We start from the raw sequence: 24,536 nt of genomic DNA, 5'->3' as shown, positions 1-24,536 counted from the left end.
TTCCCAGTAACGATTTATTCAATCAAAGACATACAAAATAAACGCCACTTTTTTTTCTTGGCCTCATTTATATTTTGACTCAACAGAAGTTTTCTCTAAAGGCAGAAAAATATAATAAGTGAGCGTCGGGACTGGTTTCTCCGAGGCTGGTTGATTCCATAATGTGCCCATCACAGCCATTTATATTCATGAGGCGCTGACATTTGACTCGCCAAATTAACGACGCCGTTTATAATTACGCCGTCCATTCGTTTCCCTCAAATTAGCCCAGATGTTTGCTTTTCACGTCAGAAGTTGAGGTGGAAGGGAAAGTAAGCGACAGAATCACAGCGGTTAAGAATAAATCTGTTACATATCAAAGAGTTAAAACTATTGTGCAACATCAGCAGATTATAGAGTCCGGTGTGATTATCGGCGATGATGTGAAGAGTACGTTTTAAAAAGTAAAACAATCACAGATGTCACACTGCGGGGTTTAAGAAAGTGCATTTCAAAAAAGGTTAAACGTCTTCAGAGCAACTACGGTCTCGATCAAAGCCAGAACCTTTAAAACACAAATAAATTACATTTTCTTGCTATTTTACACTCTGCCACGGGAATGTTCACTAATGCACGTATTCGTCGTCGCTCATGTCGGAGTCGTCGGCCTCGACCTCCCCCTCGATCACGGACTTCTTTCCCCTGCAGCACGAGACCACCAGGCCGATCAGGAAGACCTGCAATTCAAACCACAAATGAACTCGTTGAAACTTCAACTGTTGTAGTGCATTACGGCGATTATGACTGCCTAACAAAAAAGTCAGTTTTTTCTTAGATTAACACTTCATTTTTGTTAATAAAGGCATTTAGTTAAATACACACAACAACACAGAGAGAAGGTTTTAAACCTGATTTAAACCTGCTTGGTTATGGAATACCAGGAGTGACATAATAGGTTATAAAAAAAGCGATTTAAATTGTAAGTAAAAATATGTTTAAATGGACATAAATACACTTGTTTATATGGATATAGGAAAATAATTAGACACATAAATATGTATATAAATAGAGACTTGCACAGAAGATACAAGTAAAAAATATATTTAAAAAATGTTTATACACTTCTTCATATGGTTAAGGGAAATAAAATACACACATAAATATGTATATAAATAAAGACTTAGACAGAAGATGAAAGTAAAAATATATATTTTAAAAATATGTTTAAATGGATATAAATGCACCTCTTTATATGGATAAAGGGAAATAAATACATACATAAATATGTATATAAAAAGAGACTCGGACAGAAGATAAAAGTCAATATATATATTTTAAAATATCTTTAAATGGATATAAATGCACTTCTTTATATGGATAAAGGGAAATAAATACACACATACATTTGTATATAAAAAGAGACTTGGACAGAAGATAAAAGTCAATATATATATTTTAAAATATCTTTGAATGGATATAAATGCACTTCTTTATATGGATAAAGGGAAATAAATACACACATACATTTGTATATAAAAAGAGACTTGGATAGAAGATAAAAGTCAATATATATATTTTAAAAATATGTTTAAATGGATATAAATACACTTCTTCATATGGATATAGAGAAATAAATGCAGACATAAATATGTATATAAATACAGACAGAAAATAAAAATATATATTTAAAAAATATGTTTAGATAGATATAAATGCACTTGTTTATACGGATAAAGAAAAATAAATAGAGACATAATATGTATATAAATAGAGTCTTAGACAGAAGATAAAAATGTATATTTAAAAAACATGTTTAAAAGGATATAGATACATTACTTATATGAATAAAGGTAAAAAAAATGCACAAATACATTTATATAAAAATAAAGAGATAGATAAACGTAAAAATATGCTAAAATATATACTTATTTTATTTTTATATAAAAATGTATGTATATATATATGTATGTAAAGTTCTCAAAAACTGTATTAAAAACTGCTAATTTAATTCCTCCTCATATTCCTTGTTTCCCTCCTGTCAATCACGCATTGGGACAGTGGAATTTGACGGATATGAAAACTCAACCTCATGGGAACATGCTTACCCACCATTTTTAAGGAGGGGTAGGAACGACAGAGTTATGTTTCATATTCATCATTTCTCATCCGTATTCATCCGTGTCCAAAACATCTGTCCCTTCCTCACTTCGTCTCCAAACTTTTCCACAAGAGCCGTCACTTTGATCAATGTTGTTCCACCCTGTCTGCACTCTCTTCTTAACCTCACTTCAGTTCTACAGTCTTCAGTTGATGACACTTCAATACTTACGACGATAAAGGCCCAATTTCCGAAGTAGTAGATGGTGCTGAAGAACCAGAATTTGTGCAGGAACAAGTAGGATCTGGTCACGGTGCATTCATCTGAAAAACACAAGTGTAATCTTTCTATTAAAAAAAAACAGCAACGTAGAGAACATCCTTTCATCCACTCAACACACTCAGGACACGAGAGGGAAAAACACATCTTGATCCAAATCAATGTATTTGCACAGATGCACTTAAAAGATGTGACAAATAGGTGGATAAAGTAATAAAGAGTATTTTTGATACATTCAGGGAAAGAGGACTGAAAGCAAACCCTGGACCTTTTCATGTTTCTTATTCATCTCAAGCAGCACTTATCGATCCATTCTCGTACTCTTGCGATATAATTTACTTACTTATTTACAGACATTTGGAAAAACTTTCTATGAAGGTCTTGTGTATCAAACATGATGATACTGTTCATAAGACATTTTAAAGTCTATATAGAAGCAGCTATAACAGTTTATAATCATGTATGTCAATGTATAAGACATGAAGTATTACTTATTTTTATATTAAAGTTTTATTTGTTGATGGTGTTGATACTTACTTTGGCATGGAAATATAAAACTTGATGAATGCTGAATTTATAATGCACTACTTCCACCACTTATAGTGTAAAATTAACTTCCCTATTTTTGTCTTTCGCTTATCTCAGTTTAAATCATCGGGGCCAACATTTGTCTCTCCCCTGCTAACTATAACTCACTATATAATGCAAAATGTATGACTATGAAAAACTGGAATACATTTCTTTTCATTTAAATTAACTAAAACCAAAACAAAATATGATCTTATTTTGTTAGAAAACAACAACACGATAAACTTTCACCACATCCCATTAACACTGACAAAGTGTGGTGAGTTCAAAAACATAGAAACGACTATAGTGCATTTTCCAAAACTATTAAGGTGTAGGAAAAATACCATTAACAGTAAAAAAGAACCAAATTCAAATAAATTAAATAAAGAAGAACACAGAATTGTGCAAATGTGCTTCAAACAGGATTATAAAAGTGTTTCACATGAAATCATTCATATTGTATTCAATGTCTTTGATGAATGATTACTAATTGTTCCACCCTGCCTGCACTCTTTTCTCAACCTTAAATATATATATTACATAAGGTAATAAGTCTATAAGGTAAACATCTTCCATGGTTGGAATGGATGCAGAGTACTCTTCATTCATTAAAAAATAAAGAATTAGAATACTATTTGGAAAAGTGAGCTTTGGCGAAGAGAGAATGTTTGTAACTTGTGTTGGGTCCAACTACAAATACACTATAAAACAAGTTTTCTTGAAGAAAACAAATTAAATATTCAAACTTTGCCCTTGTGAGAACGCTTGTGAGTCGTCTCCAAAACATGATAGATACTTGTTTCCAAGTAGACAAATCCAACACATTTGAATTCCCTACAACTCCCTGGCGATTTGACTTGTGTCACAGAGACGTCGCCATGACCAGGTGACCCAAGCCGGTGCCATATCGCAAAGTATTCTCCAGGCCCTTAAGATGAGAGATGCAAGAATGACTTAAAAACTAGACGAAAAACAAGTCTTCAATATTAAAAATATGGAAGTAATTGACAAGAAAATAATATTGACTTATTTCTGTCTTGGTGGGTGAGGCGGTCTGGACTACCATTGGAATCCGAAGATGACTAAGGACGAGAGGATACACTTGCGTATCAACTCCAGCAGCTTTAAGGCTGATGTTTGTACATTTTTTTGGTTTAAAAACACCAGGGTCAAGTACCTTAATACTAAAGTATCGCAATATATTTTATCATTGCCCCTGTATCGTGAACATAGCGAAATGCCAGATTCTTGACAACACGCACCTGACAACCCGGACATGTTGTAAAAGTCAGTTGTCTTGGAAATGCCTTGTTTTTCCATCTTCTGGGCTGCACGCCACCCGTCTCCAGACACGGCCAACATAACTCTTGATTCACTTGCTACCGCTGCGTAACATATTATCAATTATCAAACTCAAATGACGAACAAAGAGACCGTTTGATGCCGGTAAAAAGTGTTTATAGTTGCACCAAAGTGCAGCCCGTGTCGCACGCGCCTGTTACAAGAGGATCCGTCTCTCTTTCAAGAACCAAAACAGTCGGCAGTGTCGACGCCGAGGAGCGCCTGCGGCAGCCTCATCGATGTAACTGAAAACGACAACCAATCTTCTGAAGAGGAAAGCTGTGTCACTGTCACTGTGAATATGGCTTAACCCAAGGATAAAAGTGGAACGATGAAACATTTAATAGAGTAGAAAAAAAAAAAGGGTTTAAACCGTGACAAAAAAACTTCAGAAAAAGAGCTTGTGACGACAGGGATCCTTCAGTCGTGACTCATAAATGCAGCCTAGTTTAGTTTAGAGATGTCCGGGCTTTGCTTTTCAACCAAACGAGTCTCAAACGCGCCATCAAGAAAATGGTGAAAGAAACAAGGACAGTCGGCGTATTTCTTTCTCTGAGGTTTGACGGGGCTAATGGTCGGCCTGGTGTGGACGGCGCGCTTAAATTTGCTTCGATGGAAATTTCCACTTCATGTGTTTTTGGACTCCTCTGAGCAAAAAAAAGGTTGCGCCTGCGAGATGAAAGTTGATGAAGAGGCTGGGGAGGAAGGGCCGGGGCTTGTTATTGAAAGAAGAGCAGCTGGATGATTGTGAGGGAATCGTTTCCATCAGACGAGGAGGGCCGTCACGGAGTAGGAAAACGCCATGGTTATGAAAGCACGCTTTGATGGCACACAATAACGTCTCCTGTTGAAGGTCTTAATAACATTTCACATTTTCAAAAAGAAAGTTGAGGTTCCTTAATGAAGTCCTTAGTCGACCTTCTACAGCTGTTCATCGTAGCTCAGGCCTTGAAGACACCTCAAGTCACTTTATACTTCGCAAGAGTTTGCAATGGCCGAAAAAAAATGCTTGTTCTTTTCCCCTTTGTGTAAAAGTGCTGCTATATTTGTGTCATGGGTAAATGTGTATTTTTGTTGTAGTCAGTACAAGATTAATGAGACATTTTTCTGGGGATTTAAATCTTGTTTACCATAACCAAACCGTTATTGGCCAGGCAACAAAGTTTGTCACGGCATCAATCCTAGAAGTCTCCACCTCCAAGGGACTTGTTGTATAAACAAAGTGTGATTACATTTTGATCGAGGAGGAGTGAAGCCATTATTACATCATAAAGGACTCTTATAACCGAGATTTAGGACGGGGGAGAACTTTATAAAGTAATAACTTCAAAACATTGTCATTATGAGGAACGTGGAGAGTAACTTCAATATTTGAAAGGTGTGAGTAAAGGCAGGAAAGTTGGTTTTGGACATTAGTTGCCCTTAAATGATTGACATGATCCCCACTAAAGATTGATGTGTAGCAGAAGCACATACAAGTGATTTTGCTTTATTAGAAACCTTGCTATATTCAGATCAAATAGCATCAAAATCATATCAATTATAAGTTCCTAACCAATTAACAAGTTTAATTGAATCACTGCTTTGTTATTTTTTTCACAAACAAGTTGGTTAAGTTGGTTTATAATCATGGAATGCTCCTTATCATACACACTCTCAAAAAGACATGGTCGTTGGAATTTGTGTTGTTAAAATAAAAAAAACTGAGATTTGCAGAGCATTGAAGTTATTATTGTTTCAAGAATATTGTTCACTGAACAAAGATCTCTCGAGTGATAAAGGCGTCTAAAAAAACTAACCACAACCCTTAAACGCCACTGATCCACACAGAGATCAACAGATAACAGAAGTAGCATGTCGTCTGCCAACCCTGTGTGTGACCCGGCTGATTTCCTCCACTACTAGCTCAGCCATCTGTAGCTTCCCAGCTGCTCACCTGAATGCTAGAGCCTTCGTGGAGAGGAGCCTACAGATGGTTCATAACGGCGCTCTGCCTAAATATATTATCATGTACACGGCTGACCCTGCTCACCCCTGAATCATTACCGCTCTATGATGAGCGCACAGGCCACTGTCGCGGCGCAGGTAACATCCGTCCTGACTTGTCGTATCTGGGTGAGTGCTGCCGCATGTAGCGTAATGCATTATGTATCGCTTTAGTCCCTGCGTTCATACTTGCACACAGATGCTAACAACCTAGCGCACACACACACGTACCGCTTGAACACCATCTTAAAAGCTTCTCTATCTTGCAGGCGTTGTGCAACTGTTTTGAAAGCTCCTTCTGGCTTTATAATCATACCTTTTACTTCAGGTATATATATATCTTCCTTGTTGCTAATGCCTGCTCGCCATTTTGGACAACTCGATAAAAAGACTAATATGTTCACCAGCCAGTTAAAAGTAATCTCTCTCTCTCTCTCTACTCCACTCTAGTCATTCAGAGATGCATCTCTAACAAAGAGACTGAAATCAATAGGAAAACTTTTTATATTCCATAATTGTGTTGGCTCAAAACATCGGGGATTTTAACTAACAACCACAAAAGATGTCAACAGGACAACAACAACATCATTAGTCACATTCTTAGAACTCAGCTCATGTGGATGTTCAAATAGATGCGTCTTTAAATAGAAACCTTGAAGTAAAGCCAGGAGATTCAATTTTACTAGCGATGGGCGATATGACGATATATATTGTATTTGAAGTAAAAATATGTTGGTGCCCCGTTTAGTACTTTAAAGTGCAGGTTGTTTTCTTCAAATCATAATATAAAGATGTATCAACAAATGTCCTAGTATTGGTAACCACTACTGCAACAACATAGTTTCAAAATGAAGGAGAAAGTGAGCAGTTTCTGTAGTATGTTGGACAGTATGGTATGAAAATCTATATCGTGGTATATCGTTATCGTGACATTAACCGTTTATATCGTGATAAAACCCATCCCTTCATCTTACTGTGGAAAAAAAATCCTGTATAAACATGTATTACTGAGGCTTCAGCTACACTTTCAACCTTTCACCTATTTCTTGTCTGAACGCTGATGAAATACAACTGTAGCAAACGCTAACTTACGAGGAAAAGCAGACCTTTAACGTGACTACATCAATTTACATCAGTATGTTTCACCGTTTGAATAATGTGCATCTGCATCCACAGCTTCACATGGATTTACGGGTTTGTTTTGCTTTTGAACAACTTTCCAGCTGCAGCCAAAAAAAAAGAAAAAAGCTTCTGTTTTGGCAACAACACAAGCGAGCGGATTGTGATGACATTGCTCACCTGAGCAGTTTTCACATTCCAACAGCAGGGGCTTCTGGAATTAGAAGCAGTTTGTCGCATATAAACCATAAAAAACCTACATTTTTTAGAATCATTCCAACCAGAGATCGGTGAAGCTTGAATAAAAAAAGGTTACTCATCATGTACACTGTAAACAAAATATACATTCAGTGTGTTCTCCTGCCACTAAATTGCCCTGGAAACTCATAACCATTCATTTGTGTTGAGTTGCGGAAGTCTCATGTTGAAACATCCGACTTCCCACAGGCAGCATATACATTTATGACAACCCCGAAGCCTTCATCATTGTAATGTTGTGGAAACTGGGAAGTTGCTAGGAAACAGGCAGAAGGCTGCAGTTGAAAATAAAAAGCAAGGTTTTTTTATTTTTTTTATTATAATTAAGGGTGGAAATTAAAAAAAAAAAACGGCATCTGGTTTAAATAATAATGTAACATTAGCAACATGCCTGGCAGCAACAAGACTCAACACCATCTAGATCAACTGTGAACAGGAAATAAAGAGTGCTAAATACATTTTTAATATGATATATTAAATCAGAATATTTTATTCCTAAGATAATCTTTATGTGGTGGCAGTACAGAATAAAAGAATGACATGATATAACACACTAAATAAGATATTTACTGTCTTAGAATGTATTTGTGATATTTAAGCTAATGAAAGATGAATTACATTAGAATAATTTATCTTATAAAATGCAGTTATTTGGGCACTTGAAAAGTGTGACCTTATTTATATCAGTGTTCAACAACTATTCTATTCCATCTCTTGCACAGGCAACCTTAACAGGGAAAACATAGTCGGTGCAGGCCATGAATAATTAATGCGACTCTTTGTCAAAAGTGAAACTAAAAGGTAGGAAGTGAAAAAAAAAAAAGAAGTTTTTGCTGCATCATTGCTTTTTATATTTTGAAACTTTACCCTCACATCATGCTGTGAGAGCAGAAGCGTGCTTCTTGGATATCAAAGGCTTCAGAATCTAATTATTTACACAATAAAAAAAAATTACACTTGGAATTCCACTTGATTCATGAGTTTTGGTGCTTAAAAAAAAGTGTAAACAACCTTTAAAAATGATTCTCACAACAATAGTGCAAGTTGTAGGTTAAGGGATAGGATTAAAATAATGTCAGATTATTTGTATTATCAATGAACACTATTTGGCTTCAGCCCATCGTACTGTGGTCATGAATTAACATTCTTAAGAGTGGTGAGAATAACGGCTTGGTAATGACCCGAGAGTAGATAATGGAGATGTTGGCATTAAGCACCTGTTTAACCAGATAGTTGGTGTCTTTTCACGAGCCCCGGCTAAGTGGTCGATCAGTCACCAGTCTGTTTTCCCCGGAGCCGATATGGGGCTCGAAGAAAATTCCTTTAGGCATGTTTAGCTTTCCCGCACGCTCAATGGAATGGAGTGATGTTGTCCTATTACACCACCTTCTTAAGTCCACTAGCAGTAACACATATAGACCAGACGATATATATATGGCCAATCAAACAGTATGGATTGCATGGTGGACGAATTGTGTTGTCATTTATTGAGAATATTTCAAACAATTATATTTTGATTACATTTCCCTTAAATATAAATAAAAAAATATCCAGCTTTTTTATTTATTTTATATTCTTTGAGTTAAGGAGGCTAAATAAAAGCTATTATCAGAATGAGGGGAAGATCAATTTTCGGCTTCACAACCTCTCTAAGTTATCTTAAAACTATTATTTTTTGATAAAGCAAATAGTTCGGACTGACTCTGTCTGGACCAGCTCAGCTTAGTCTGCTGGAGGATCATCTTCTTTTTTTTTACACCAAGTTCTCTCTCTCTGTTTTCTTTCCTGCATCAGGTTTCATCACCTGTACACTTGTAACTCACTCACTTTCTCTCCATCTTCCCCAGAGCCCCCAGGGCTCCACCTCCATTTTGAGTAGCACTGCTGTATCCAGGATCTCCTTGAGGACAGTGTCAAATAATCTATACTTTTTCTACATTGTTCTCTGGACCATGCTGTTCTGAGTTAACACTCTTTTTTTTTTTAGAAAAAAAAACTTTTATTTAGTTGTTTTTTTTGGAATCTTGCCTTCATTCTTTAGGCACTGTTAAAGTACAGATACTCTTTCAAAGGTTTGGTACTATTGTAACCAATACTGATTCCAATTATGTTTTGGCATCAGTACTAGTTTCAAAATGACCAAAACAAATTGGTTTAAACCTCTAGAATAACAGGATAACTGCTTCATGAGTATGTGTTCCATTTTCGAGCTTAGTACAAACTTAAGATACATGTACACAAGACCATAGTATCTCATTGCAAAGTACATGATAATGATGATGATGATGATGATGATGATACCACCCTCACTGTGTGTTCAAAAAAGTTAAGATAGACGCATTTTATCTACATGATATAAAAGACTTTCTCTATCAGATTTAACTCATTTGAACTGTTCAACGCTCAAAAGACGAAGCTCTTCTGTTTTCTATGTGCCGAAACAAACCTATGCAGACGTCAAAAAAAAGTGAAGAAAAAACATTCCCTTCTTATTTATAAAGCTATTTTTATAAAGCAAAACGTACAATAGTCCTTCTTCAAGAGAGTTCTACTTCAAGGAGACTCGAACACAATGAGGTGCTGAACAAGCATTCAAGCGCTTTGAATTGAGACGTTTGGGAGATTTGGCGCAGACTAGTCCTTTTGATAGATTTCCAGGACTCGGGAGAAGAATCATTCCGAAATAATACCTGCTGCAGAACAAGTCTGAGCAGCAATCAAGGCTTCTTTGATCAACTCCACGGGGGCTTTGGAATAATCATGGCGTTTATCTTTTATTGCTGCCAGTTCATCGGATCTGCTTTACATTTGAAAAAAAAAAGAGACATATATTGAATTCTTGCGTGACTTTCATATGTGTAGGTGATCAACACACAAAAAAGGCTATTTAAATCTAATCTATTTAATCATTTGAGACCATTATTTGAAAGCTGCTCACACAATAGATCCAGACTTTAAGAAGGTTTCAGGAAATTATCTCGGAGATAGGCCATTTCAGGACATCATCATTTTCAGATTTGAAGTAAACGGTGATTTGATTTCGGATAAAGCACACCTTAAAATTGCCATGAAACAGATTAAGCTGTCGAAAACACACTTTCACAGCAGCAGGAGCCACGCAATTGAACACATAATCAGCATTTATTGTCCTCTCTTTTGTATAAAATGTGACACGATGAAATCAAAACACTGACATTTTTGTTTTTAAAAGCTTAGCTCTGCTTAGCTTCATATGATTTAAAGCACTTTTCATGCTTTGGACAAAAGTGTCTGCTTTTCTAATGATGTGAACAGTTTTTATTGATCAAATAATAACAGCAAAAAAAAAAAACATGACTAAAAGAAAAAAAAAAAGTATTTCTGGATTATAAAAAACAACCCCCGGGGCAAGAATATGATTATTCTTCAGAGCGTTCACTAACTTCTGTTTGTTTACGGCCTACAAAGAGTCTGATTTTTGCATTAAGAAAATGAATAAATTACTGTCAAAGAGACGCACATTCACACGTATGTGATTTCACGGCTGATTTTCTGTAATTATTGTTGGCATGGAGACAACGAGAGGCCACTTACTGAATTAGTTAATGTTTGCCCTTGCTTTTTATCGTCTCGGATAAATAATGGATGTTGATAAAGGCGACGGAACCGACTTCGACATGAAATGAATCCGCTGCGCACCGTTCTGTTCTTGTAACCGAATGTGTAGCCAATTAATCTTCCATCGCACATGTTTGTCCAACGTTTCAACTGTTCGCAAGTATACATCACTTCGTGAGCCGAGATGACAGACTTACCCTCAGGTGCGTCGGCATCGCAGTTCCTTGCGACAGTAGAATTCCCCGTTGACAGTCCTTCTGAAGGTCTTTGACTCTGTTTCAATGAAAAACATTTTTCTTTTAATTCAAGAGAAGACGAATATAGACTGAGGTTCAGATCTTGCATTAATGAACTAAATATATAAAAATAAAAATTGTTGTTAAGACTGTGATGGTCTATATCAGGGGTAGGGAACCTGGTCCAGAAAGAGCCGCAGTGGGTGCAGGTTTTCGTTCCAACCATTCAAGAGGACACATTTTATCCAATCAGGTGTCTTAGGAGTGTAATCAGTTGATTGTCAGTCTGGTGTTGCTTGTTCAGCTGAAACCTCATTGGTTAAACTGTACATGCTTGATCGGTTGGAACAAAAACCTGCACCCACTGCGGCTCTTTCTGGACTAGGTTCCCTACCCCTGGTCTATATCATGACGTTAAAATCAGTCAAACATCTGTCTTCACTATAACATCGTCAGATATGACAAGGACAGGTGGAACTTTGGAGGACGTGTGAGATAGGTTAGGCCAACTCGGACAAAATAAGACGTTATTGCTTAAAAGATTTGTCCAATTTTAAAGATGTAAAACAAAACATTAGAGGTGGACTATAGATCGATCTAATATATAGTGACAGCAAGAATAGACCCATAATGTGATGGCAAAACTATATATCCAAAATGTATCTAAATTGTTATTGGGAACCAAACTTTTTGGACTGGGCCGACCGGCATGTCGGCATCTTATTAACGGACCAACCTTTAAATAAAAACTGTAAAAATAAATCATATGAAGTTTGTTTTTTAATAGTTTACACAGTTTTTTTTGGAATAAACTTGACTGAAACAAACATCTTGATGCGTCCAGAGTCACAGACTTATGTTACTGCAGAAAAAATGCCATCTTTTTTCCAAACAAAACACCTTTCAGATGGTAATAATCATAATAAAATAGAAATATTATGTATAGTTTTGACTTTCTTTGAGGCCATTAACAAATGCCTCATTGGCCGCCACTGAGGACCACTGATATAGAGTATATTTAAATGTTAAAAAATATGGAGAGAGCAAGAAATAGTATGGCACAAAAGTACAGCAGTATTCCAGTTTCATACCAAGCACTTTATCTGTACACAAGAGATTAAAAAACGACACGGCTGAAAGACCTGGATATTTGAAATGTTACCATTAGACCGGCGTGTCTTTCTTAGAATAACATAATGGTATTTCAACCAATGCGCATTAAGAAATCATTCACAGCTACAGGGTCGCTTCAACAAAACCCTGGTGGTATTCTGGGATAAAGCTTTTAATTGCTCAGATGACCCTCAAATGATAAACAGATTGTGATAAAAAAAAAAAGTTTGCTCTGCATGCTTTTCATTTCTTTTTTTTCCATAGCTGATTTAACAACAAATTAATTAAAAGCTGTGACACTCAATGTTTTGTGCCAGCGCAACAGTTCAGTGACCCATCAGTGTGAGCTCAAGGCTTAATTATCATTCCTGAGCTCCAAAGAATATATAAATAAATAAATAAAAAATCCTCATAACTAACGCTATTAGAAAAAATCTCGAGTGTGTCGCTGTTTGTCTTCCTGTGCATTTATTGTACCCTTGAGCTTCAAGTGTTTGAATGTAGAACTTTAATTCAATTAAGATGCCTTTATTGGAGGAAAGCCAGAATAAGCAAACTACTGCCTTGACTTGCACATCCAGGAAGACCGACACAGCGACCGATACAGCCTTATCTCCAGCCACACATGAAAAAGGATGTACTTTTTTTTCCCCCTCACCTGAACAAGATATTTCTGGCTCCCGTACATAACGTATTGTGGTGCCAGACTGTAAATCATGTAGCTGGTGTGAAGGACAATCAGCAGGAGGATCATGCAGAGGAAGAGAAGAGCTTGGGGTCGAGTTCTCTTCGGTCTTATTTTGTACAGCTGAAGGAGAGAGGAACGCCGGTCAGATATTCTACTCTGAAATATTTAAATGAATGTACATATGTTTACCCTGATCCAGAAGAACCAGATCCCCATGTTGCGGATTCCAGCCATGGATGTGAGAACAAAGTACATTGTGATGACGGTGATAAGGATGTAATCCAAAGGAAAGACCTGCAATTGAAGAAAGAACATCAGCATGTACGATTATTTTTCTATTTTTCTTCAAAACTAATACCACCAACTCTAAGCCTCATGAAGCACTTGTTTTCTTCCTTTAAATCACAACCATTCATCTGCTTTCAACATATTCCAACGTATCTGAATGTTCAAAAATCTAGTTCAAATAATATTAAAGTTTAATTTGAAGCCTATAAAATATTTAAAGCTATTTTTCTCCACATCAAATTACTTGAGTTTGACACAAGTAATAGATTAAGGTGACTTAGAATAAACCCATTAATTAAGAAAAAATAAAAAAACAATTTTACATTGTCATTAATGCATTGATATGTTTATTAAGGAATGTTTTTTTCAATAAACAACTTGGTATATATTTAAATAAAATGTTGGATAAATGGCAGGTGAAAGCAATGGTCATAAGTTAAGCTCCCAGAAGATGATTCTTCTTTTCGGCTTCAGAAAATCTTGAAATACTTAAGAAAATCAAAAACACCATCACACAAGGAGCCACAAACCTTCACTTCTACTCAGGAGCTATAGAGAAATCTTATAAAATCTTGATTAAAAATGTAATATTAATTCAATAATCACACAAAATACACAAATCTGTTATGAAACTACAGCAAATGCAGCACTTTTGTTTACGATTGAAAACAAAGATAGTTATAGTGAAGAGGAAGTAGAACGTATAGCTGTATCTCTATGGCTTATCTCTGTTTACATTAGGAACATGCATCTTCATCCACGTTACTATAGCAACACATATAAAGAGGCTACAGATCCTGTATAAGCTCTTTACCTCTAATACTTTGAGTCGTACATTCAAGAGACTTAACCTTATTTTTTCAAGCTGAAATTAAGTTATTTAGAAACACAAAAGGAATAAACCTGTATATTTGTTTTCTATTAGTGTTTGACATTAGTATTTTATGCCTAGTCTAACATCACTGTAGTGTGTATTCAACTGTACGATGGATGTTGAAATATCTTAAAACTCTGACAAGGACTTGTTGATTTTTGTTCTAGCATCTAGAATTGTCATCATAACCTACTTATAATATAATATGCCATTCAAGTAATCGTCGGCACCAAGTGATCCTCAGGAAAAACGCTTGCTACTCACAGGCTGTAACGCCAGCAACAGCTCATTCAAAGGATTGGTCAGATTTGTGCCAAACACGATGAAGCCGGAGCTGATTCCCGCGGAGTGAAGGGCTTTATCCAAACTGAAACAGCAGAGAAGCGCATCAAAACACTGGGAACTAATTGATTTGTTGAAACTCTCCCCATGTTCAGAAGGATGGGCGAGAAACTTACTTTGAAATGAACAGTGCCACAGTGAAGAGCAGAGCCACCAGGATGAAGAAAATACCCAAGACTATCTGCCGGAGAGAGACAAAGCATACATTTAAAAAAAACATCTATTTAAATCTGTGAGGCGGTAAAAAGGCCTTTTGGCTTGTTAATATATGTAAGATATTTGTTGTATGTGTTATCAGCGGCGGCCAGATGGCCTGGTCAAAAAAAACAGCCTGCCACCTTTACCCGAGGTCAGGAGGGGGCATCGGACAATCCAGAAGGAAGGAGGTAACCACAGAGATGAATAAAAGGAGTGCCCAAAAAAGCAACACTTCTGACCTTAAAAATCTGTCTCTATATCCTGGATAATTTTACAGGTTTATAAAAAGTATAAATAAAATGCTACATCATTCAGCACTGTCGTAAATGGGGGAAATAAGGGTTCTTACAGCTTAATGCAAGTTAAATTAAATACTTTTTAATTCTATTTTTATTTAAAATTAAGAGAAACTAAATCAGCCACAATTTGATCACATTAACTGTTAAGCTTTATGGCCAATTTGACTATAATCTTTAAAGTTTTAACGTAAAATAAAATACAATTCCCAGCACAAAATACACTGTGTCAAAAGTAATTTTTTTGGTTAGTTGTGATTTTGTGTCAATCTAAACATTTTTTTATATTTTTAATATAATCTAATTTGATTTAGCATTTATTTTATGTATTTATTTTCTTTGCATTACATTAGAAGACTGTTCGATCTGTACATTATTTTAAAACATATACAATACAAACATGTTAAATGTATTATTAAGACATATAATATTCTGAGATTTAAAAATTAATATCAAACTTCACGACATTTTAAAGCAGATTAAGAACTTTTTTTTTCAGATTATTGTAATGCCATTTATCTATTGTTTTATCTCTGGGTCAAGATGACCCAAATGCCCAAAACAAATGTGTTTGTGGTATCCATTGTGTTGTCTCTTGGTCAAGTTGACCCAAATGCCCAAAACAAATATGTTTGTGGAATCCCTTGTGTTGTCTCTGGGTCAGGATGGACGGGCAGGAGGTTCGTTCACCTTGACCCAGAGGCAACACAAGGGATAAAACAATAACATTTGTTTTCAGGCCTCTGGGGTCACCTTGACCCTAAAATAACACCAGGGTTAAGATGTTATAAGGGTCTGCAGGAGGCTGTTAGCCGTTAGAATCTAGAGTCAAACTTCGTCAAGCAGGAAGTTGTCGCTCCTGATTGTGTTGTACTGAAGAGAAAATTGGTATTTCGGTCGTTAAGTTGTCCATTCAGTCATCAGAAGTAGAGGGAAGATTATCATCTCTTCCAAAAGTGATTAATTGCAAAGTAAAGATAAAGCGAGAACAAGGTGACCCACAAAACATGATACGGCCCCACCAGAGGCCAGATCTCTAAATCAAGCTGTCAATCTCACTCACCTGCCAGGTGCCCTGAAACATAATCAGGTACTTCAAAACAAAAATCACCTTGACGTGACCAAAACTGTATTTCTTTTTTTTACACTTTCCTTCAGGTGATTTATTAAGACTTTCCCAAGAGCTGTCGTTCAAAAGCTACCTGTCAGTTTAGCTCGAACATCCATAAAAAATAGCTGGAAATGACAGAAGTTTGTTTAATGTTTTATTTGAATTCCTTTAATTAGTTTGAAGTTGAAAAGGTCACAAGAAAGTGAGCCTAAAGAGAAATCCTGGCACTTGAGGGAAAAGTCTCAACAGAATCAATGTAAAAACAAACCGCGAGCAAGACTTTAGTAAGTTTAACAAGACAAATTGTTCAACTTCGAGGTGAAATACCATTATTATCAGGATTCCATTCATGATTTCCGCTCAGATGAAGAATAAAGAATATTGGACAAAACAAAGGAAATAGTGAGCAATATCAATCAATTCTTTGTAAAGAGTCAACAAATGAGAGAATACTATCACATTCAGAAACACCTGCCACCCAACGAAACATGCAAAAAATCTCAAGTGTTTCCTTTTGAAAGGTTGCCATGAGTAGTTAAAGTTTTCAATTTGCAAGGCTTCGTCCTCGTGTTGGGACAAATTGAGTGTTAAGCATGAGGGACGAGAGGAGCTCCATGAAAATACACCAGGGACACATCTTCAGAATTAATGAATCAACCAGTTTCAACGAGTCAGTTATCATCCATTCATAAACACAATTATGTGTCACCAGTGGTGATTACATGAACTTGTTGTACACCCAATAAAATACAGGCTATCACTAAGCAGCACTAAGGATAGACATAATTTGTTTGTTATTACATTTTAAAGCAAATTATTAAAAACAGTCTTAGGTGTACTATTGTGGTAAAAATTTAAATTTAAATTTAATTAAAATACAAACGGAAATATTTCCTCATTTCACTATTCACAAGGGCCACATAAATACAGGTATAGGGCCACATTTGGCCCCTGGGCTGGACACGTATCTTATCTTATATCATTAATTAAAAGTTGATTATTTAGGTTAAGGTTTTCTGGCTTTGATTTAATTTGAATTAATTAAAAATAAATGTGAATTGAAAAAACTATTTGGAAAATACCGGCAGATAAAATAAATAAAGCTATTTGATGCTTTTAGCAACATGTACTCTGTAGGGGAAAAGGGAAACAAATTAAAATATATTTTGACTCAAAATGTTTTCAATCTAATAATATCACTAGATTTTGCTGGTTCTCAGTTAGTTTTTATCTGGTAAGTTCTTATATATATCCTTATGAATCCTAACTGGACCTATTGTATGCCAACAGGTCCAGTGTTTCTTGTACATTATCTGACTTTATTTTCCCTCAAAATAATAATTTGAGGGTAAAAACATCACGACGAGGACTAACCTTGAAAGGTCTAAACGCTCGGCCAATTTTCGAGCAGCAGTTACTCTCTGCAATTTCCAGGTGTCTCCCTCTGCGCTTTAGGACCTGCAGTTTCCCTTCGAGCTCCTGCAGGTGGTTCCTGTCCCTGGAGGAGAGTGGACGTCCGTCTTTGCACTGGCGAGACAAACTTCTCAGGTCAAAATTCCACTCGCACTTGATTGCCGTCGAATGTGCATCGTCATGCTTACCTTGGATTTGAGATCCTCTATCTGATGCTCAACCTCATCGATGTCCTCGGTGTTCTCCAGGCGTTCATATGCGACGCTCCGGGTGCCTTTTATCAGATTCAAAGGAAGCACTGACATCCCATACGCCTGAAGGGAAAGAAACCATGGCTATTAATGATCACATGTGGAAACACTTACACACCGACTTTACAGGGGAAGAAAAAAAATAAATACATTTGGACGAGTCAGTAATTGTGCAGGTTGTTATTAGTGAATCGGCTGCAACCATTTTGTGTTGATGTCTCTGCGTTAGAGCGGCTGCAATTTACAGCTTAACAGTGCCCCCAAGTGACAGCACTGTCCTTTTATGCAGAACATTTCTCGCTCTTTTTGTTAGAGGGAATAAAACAATAAGTGGCAGCTGGATTCAACTCAGACACATGGATGTGATTTCAAGGAATTTTGAAGACCTTTTAATGCTATTTAAAGTGAAATATTAATCATAGTAAGAGCAACTTGACAATATACTACATTTAAAAAGAATATAAATAAATCAAATAAATGCATCCATTACATAGGATGGGGGACAATTTTACCAATTTACCATTATAATATAAACATAATGCACTAAAGAACAGTCAAATACAAATAAATGTTACCAAATATTTTGAAATAAAAAAAAAATTAAATTAAAACCGTATTCATCATGTGTTTAAATGTTAGTTTTTTTTATTTATGAAACTTTAATACCAATTAAGGCCTTATTTTATGTATCTTAATTTATGATTTAAATGCATTTCAAGACTGTTAAAGATCTGTGGGAACCCTGTTGTCAGTAGATTAAAGGTAAAAGCTTCAAAAGCGACTAGTACGTATTGGAGGACCAGGAAAGGGAGCCGGGAGGGATACTAAGTCAGGTTTAACTATTATTAGTTTCAGCTCTGTGTTTCTGCTACTGGCTTACGCCTCCCCCAACAATGAATCATGGACCTCTTTAGGTTGGAGCATGTCCCGAATATCAAACACACTCATAAAAGGAAATCCTGCTCTAGATCCCTGGAGAAACCTTTTCCTTCCACACTTTGCTTTGCAAATGCATGTGAGGAATATGTAAAGGTGAAAAACGGGTGTTCCCCAAACTGGAAGTTAATAATGAACACAGGAGTTTTTGTGAATCCGTTTTTTTATTTGTTTATTTTAACCAGCCGAAGCTTTGCAGCAGGATTTGGGCATAGTGTCTGATTGGCCGAGGGGCGAGATACTGTTCGGAATCGTTTCAATTGACTTGACTGCACAGACACAGATACAGTTCAATTTCATCAGACTCTTTTCAGAGGGAAGAAGAAAAGAAGGAAACATTCATTTTACTGAGGCAAGGACAACAAATGGATGCTAAACACCAAATGAATATACAATCAATGCCATCAATCAAGAGTATCTATCCATCGACCTATCCGTCTGTCTGTCTCTCTGTCCGTCTGTCCATCAAACAATAACTCCGTCCACCCATTTACACATCCATCCATTTATACATTCATCCATCCATCTATAACTCCATCCATCCATCTATACCTCCAACTATCCATGTATACCGCCATCCATCCATCGTTACCTCCGTCCATCCATCTATACCTACATTCATCCATCTATACCTCCATTCATCCAGCTATACCTCCATTCATCCATCTATACCTCCATTCATCCATCTATACCTCCATTCATCCATCTATATGTCAATTCATCTATCTATACCTCCATTCATCCATCTATAACTCCATCAATCCATCTATACCTCCATCCACCCATCTATTCCTCCATTCATCCCTCTACAAATCCATCCATCTATACCTCCAACTATCCATCTATACCGCCATCCATCCATCGTTACCTCCGTCCATCCATCTATACCTCCATCCATCCATTTTTACCTGCATTCATCCATCTATACCTCCATTCATCCATCTATACCTCCATTCATCCATCTATACCTCCATTCATCCATCTATATGTCAATTCATCTATCTATACCTCCATTCATCCATCTATAACTCCATCAATCCATCTATACCTCCATCCACCCATCTATTCCTCCATTCATCCCTCTACAACTCCATCCATCCATCCATCTATACCTCCAACTATCCATCTATACCGCCATCCATCCATCGTTACCTCCGTCCATCCATCTATACCTCCATCCATCCATTTTTACCTGCATTCATCCATCTATACCTCCATTCATCCATCTATACCTCTTTCCATCCATCTATACCTCCATTCATCCATCTATATGTCAATTCATCTAACTATACCTCCATTCATCCATCTATACCTCCATCCATCCATCTATACCTCCATCCACCCATCTATACCTCCATCTATACCGCAATTCATCCATCTATACCTCCATCCATCATCTATACCTCCATCCCTCCATCTATACCGCAATTCATCCATCTATACCTCCATCCATCCATCTAGACCTCCATCCACCATCTGTACATCCATCCATTGATACTTTTCTGGCGAAGAACAAATACAATTCTTCAATAATGGCTGTGGTTTAATGGGTTGAATCCTTGTTTTCACAAAGCCATGTGAAATAAGCTCCTTGGCTGTGGTTTACATCGTCTCCGTATTAAAAACACAAAACCACAATTTATGCCTTCTGACTGAGCTCAGGTTTGAGAGCCCATTTTTGTATTTGACAGACATCGTGTTCTCTCAGACTGGCAAACACCACCAAAATGCCCATTTAAAAAAAAAAGAAAAATGTGTTTCATTCTTTGACATGAAAGTGTGACACTGCAGGGACACTAAGTGAAACAGCTTCCACTTTTTTTGCAGACATTAACCAGATGCTGAGGTTTGGGCATCATTGGATGTCATTTAGTTGCCTTTCTGCAGTGCCTTTTTTTTCAGACATTTCCACCTGAGTGATAAAGGAAAAGTGCTCTGCCAAAATCTTTTTTCAGAAATAACGCTTCTATGGCATTTTTTTTGGGACTGTTACATCAATATTGAAAAGGCTTTCACGAGTTTCTAACATTCCTGAATGGCATTCTGCCTTGACTTTAGCAGCACATTCCTTTATGTTCTTATACATGTGGTGGAGTTGATTCATCCTTTCTTGCCAAGAAGGAGAGAAGCCTCAGCAGGTATAGAAGGTGATGGTAAAAATGCAGTATGTAGGTTATTTTTAGATTTCTTTATATCGCATACATTGCAGTCCGTTGGTTTGAGGAAGAAAAACAATAAAGGTTTCTCAGGAGCCTTGAATGAAATCAAGCAGGAAGGTTTTTTTGTTTAATCTCCTGTATCCCAAGGTTGTTAAGGCTCTACCTATTCTACCTAGTAAATCGTTTTTAACGATATTCTATATTGTCCATCCACTGCAGGTTGACAGTCACACAAATGACGCAAGCAAAGTCAAACACAGATACAATATTATCATCAGGAAAAAAAAAACACATTATATTTTCCAAGTATGTTTTGAGTTAAAAAATGATGGACAGTAAAGCTCACACCGCAGCATCTGTAAATATTCACTGTCTTGTAATGTACAAAACAGAAATGAAAAATGGACAACATAAGCAAGTGTTACAGCTCTGTCAATTCTAGGGAAAATGAAAAAGGAGCTGCATGTGGAGGGGATCTAAATATAAATGGACACATGGGGTGATTTATGTTTATAAATGGACAGCAGATAAGGGTTTGATAAGCCATTTCAGGGTGCATATATATCATGGAAGAGGCAGGTTGATCGTGTGAAAGACAGCTGCCAGTATTAAGAATCTAGAATGCATTATTAACTCTGAAGGGATGTTTCATCACCAGAAGAAAGGATTCATGGGAAGTATTTCACACAAAACACCTCTTAATGTAGACGAGAGTCACTGCGTTGAATACAGAATATTGAATATTGAATATTGAATAAACAATTTCCCGAAGAAGACCTCCTGAGGGATCAATAAAGTTTTACCTTACCTTACCTTACATCTTTCCCCCCCCTGTTTTACCCAAACAATTACTGAGATTTTGGGGGAAATCATTTATTTAATCACCAGTTTAACATTACTTTTGTGTTTTTGAATCAGAATGTATATATAAATCTACTATAATAACATGAATGAGCGACACATTATAATTCTATTGGTTAAATAATATAATATAATACCTTATAATAAGAATAAGGAGAAATAAAATATACGCCCATCTTCAAAAAACTTTAATTCTTCTACATAAACGTCCCAATGGAAGATCTAACTAAGCTGTTGTGCAAATGAAGCTCCACTGAACACAGGAAAACAGCAACTGTCCGTTGCTTTGAGACTCCACTCACCGTGTATGTGATCACTGCCAGCATGCCAATCAAGGTCAAGGAGCTGATGGAGAAAGACAGAGCAGGTAGACCATCTGCAGGTAGAAAGACAAGCAGGTCATTAGAGAATTCACTCTGACCTCTGAAAGATACATCAATGGATTATTTGCCGCGCGCTATCAAAAGGATTCTTGGCTTTCGCTCATGCAGATAGTGCAGGGTTTTTTTTTTTGGTTTTTTTTTTTAAAGACAGGACAATCAGTCTTATCTTGATTACTCGTAATCGCTGCGCTGTTGTTTTATTTAAAAGGAGTAGACGAGTGAGAAAACGGCTCTGCTAAATCAGAGATTAAATGGCGGAAAATTGCTCCAACATCGATTCGGCATCATAATTATTTTCAAGACATTAAACACACACCTTAACCCAGACCTGGGATAACCTGTATTCCGGGGTCACTGTCAATGTCACATTTTATATATTTAATAATCATTTAATACAAGGTAATTTAATACAAAGTTGAGTTTTCACGTGCGTTTTTTACATTTAATGTACTATTGTTTTGTTTTTATCTAACTCTATTGAGTAGCGATGGGTTGATGAGGCCTCATAAAACATCTCAGTAGCTAAGTTACTGTATCATGATACTTTGTCTTCACTGTATCATGATACGTTGTCTTCACTGTATCATGATACGTTGTCTTCACTGTATCATGATACTTTCTTTACTACAAGGCTGGTTCGTTGAGGCTCCATGGACCCACCACTACTTTTAATGACACCTTGCCCACTGTACTCAATGACTTTTATCTTATCATACTTAATTAATATATGATAGAGCCCATGTATCTTGAGATCATTTTGTGATATTTTATCCAATCTTGAGTCCAATCGGCAAACATATCCCGATTAATTTATATTCTCAATCTGCTCCTTAATTTAATATAAGCCTTTAATCAAAACCGTAATCCATTCTTCCTCTGGAGAGGCATCTGGCTACCATTTAATGCCGTCATTCTGATCCCCTGCATCGATCAGGATCAGAATTTAAACAGCATGAAATTACAGTGGATGCGAGTTCGGTGTCACCTTTGATTGAGGCGGCTAGAGGACCACCCATCAGGCAAGGGCACCAGTGGGTGTCACGCCAGCTGTCAAAGCTGGAGTTGGAAGAAGGAGCTTGATGGGCAGACAGCGAGCCCCCTCTCCGCCTGCGATAATCCCACCAATAGCAGAGCGAAGTAAAGAGTCGTCTCCCTCACGGGCGTCCCACATGTATTATCATTTACAATGTAAGTAAGTAAGTAAGTAAGTAAGTAAGTAATATTTATTTATATAGCGCTTTTCCAGACCAGGGTCACAAAGCGCTTAAACAATCAAAACAATACTCAAAAAAGTATACACTTTAAAGATCAAGATAATACTGAGAACAACACAGGAGTTCCAGAAAATCAAGGAAAAGCCTGAACAAATAGAAACGTCTTAAGATGTTTCTTAAAGGAGTCAGTAGATCCATCAAGCCCAAAGAGAGAGGAAGATTGTTCCAAAGCTTAGGAGCAACAGCCTGAAAAGATTTCTCTCCTCTGGTCCTGAACCGTGTGCGTGGAACCATAAGTAGATTCTGATCCACAGACCTCAGAGCCCGAGCTGGGGTGTAAGGCTGGATCAGATCAGTGATGTAAGGAGGAGCCTGACCATGAGTAGCTCTGAAAGTAAGAACCAGAATGTTAAAGTTGATCCTGAAAGAAACTGGAAGCCAGTGAAGAGTTTTAAGGATCGGAGAAATGTGAGTTCTTCTACTAGAGCGGGTTAGAATTCTTGCTGCAGAGTTCTGAATCAACTGCAGGCGAGACAGCTCCTTCTTGTTAAGACATGAAAACAAACTGTTACAATAGTCCAGACGAGAAGAAACAAACGCATGGATTACAAGCTCCAGATCATGTTCCAACAACATTTTCCTAAGTTTAGAGATTTTACTCAGTTGAAGGTTGAACAGTTTCTGGTCAGTTTTCTGCAGTGTCGAACAAGAGACATTTCTTTATCAAATACAACACCCAGGTTTCTCAGGCTCAGTTTGACAGACTGACCTAAGTCACCCAAGTACTGATTACTATTGGTAACCACTACTGCAACAACATAGTTTCAAAATAAAGGGAGAGAAAGTGAGCAGTTTCTGTAGTATGTTGGACAGTATGGTATGAAAATCTATATCGTGGTATATCGTTATCGTGACATTTACCGTTTATATCGTGATAAAACCCATC

At 36.8% G+C, this 24,536-nt stretch overlaps 1 protein-coding gene across 1 annotated transcript in view; it reads right to left on the bottom strand.

The window, feature by feature from the left end:
- lmbrd1 (LMBR1 domain containing 1) overlaps positions 1 to 24,536 on the bottom strand; it is a 37,538-nt gene continuing 13,002 nt past the window's right edge. The window contains exons 7-16 of the mRNA XM_087802414.1: positions 22,296 to 22,369; positions 17,975 to 18,100; positions 17,748 to 17,900; positions 14,885 to 14,949; positions 14,691 to 14,793; positions 13,454 to 13,558; positions 13,235 to 13,384; positions 11,425 to 11,500; positions 2,309 to 2,400; positions 1 to 716 (exon numbers count right to left, since the gene is read on the bottom strand). Coding sequence (XP_087658540.1) covers positions 606 to 716; positions 2,309 to 2,400; positions 11,425 to 11,500; positions 13,235 to 13,384; positions 13,454 to 13,558; positions 14,691 to 14,793; positions 14,885 to 14,949; positions 17,748 to 17,900; positions 17,975 to 18,100; positions 22,296 to 22,369 — 1,055 coding nt within the window. The 3' untranslated portion in view covers positions 1 to 605. The remainder of the gene's footprint in view (positions 717 to 2,308; positions 2,401 to 11,424; positions 11,501 to 13,234; positions 13,385 to 13,453; positions 13,559 to 14,690; positions 14,794 to 14,884; positions 14,950 to 17,747; positions 17,901 to 17,974; positions 18,101 to 22,295; positions 22,370 to 24,536) is intronic.

The sequence above is a fragment of the Callionymus lyra genome, chromosome 11 (assembly GCF_982586985.1).
Source record: "Callionymus lyra chromosome 11, fCalLyr1.hap1.1, whole genome shotgun sequence".
Taxonomy (NCBI): domain Eukaryota; kingdom Metazoa; phylum Chordata; class Actinopteri; order Syngnathiformes; family Callionymidae; genus Callionymus; species Callionymus lyra.
Note: the sequence above shows the minus strand (reverse complement) of the source record. Positions and strands in the feature narration are given on the sequence as shown.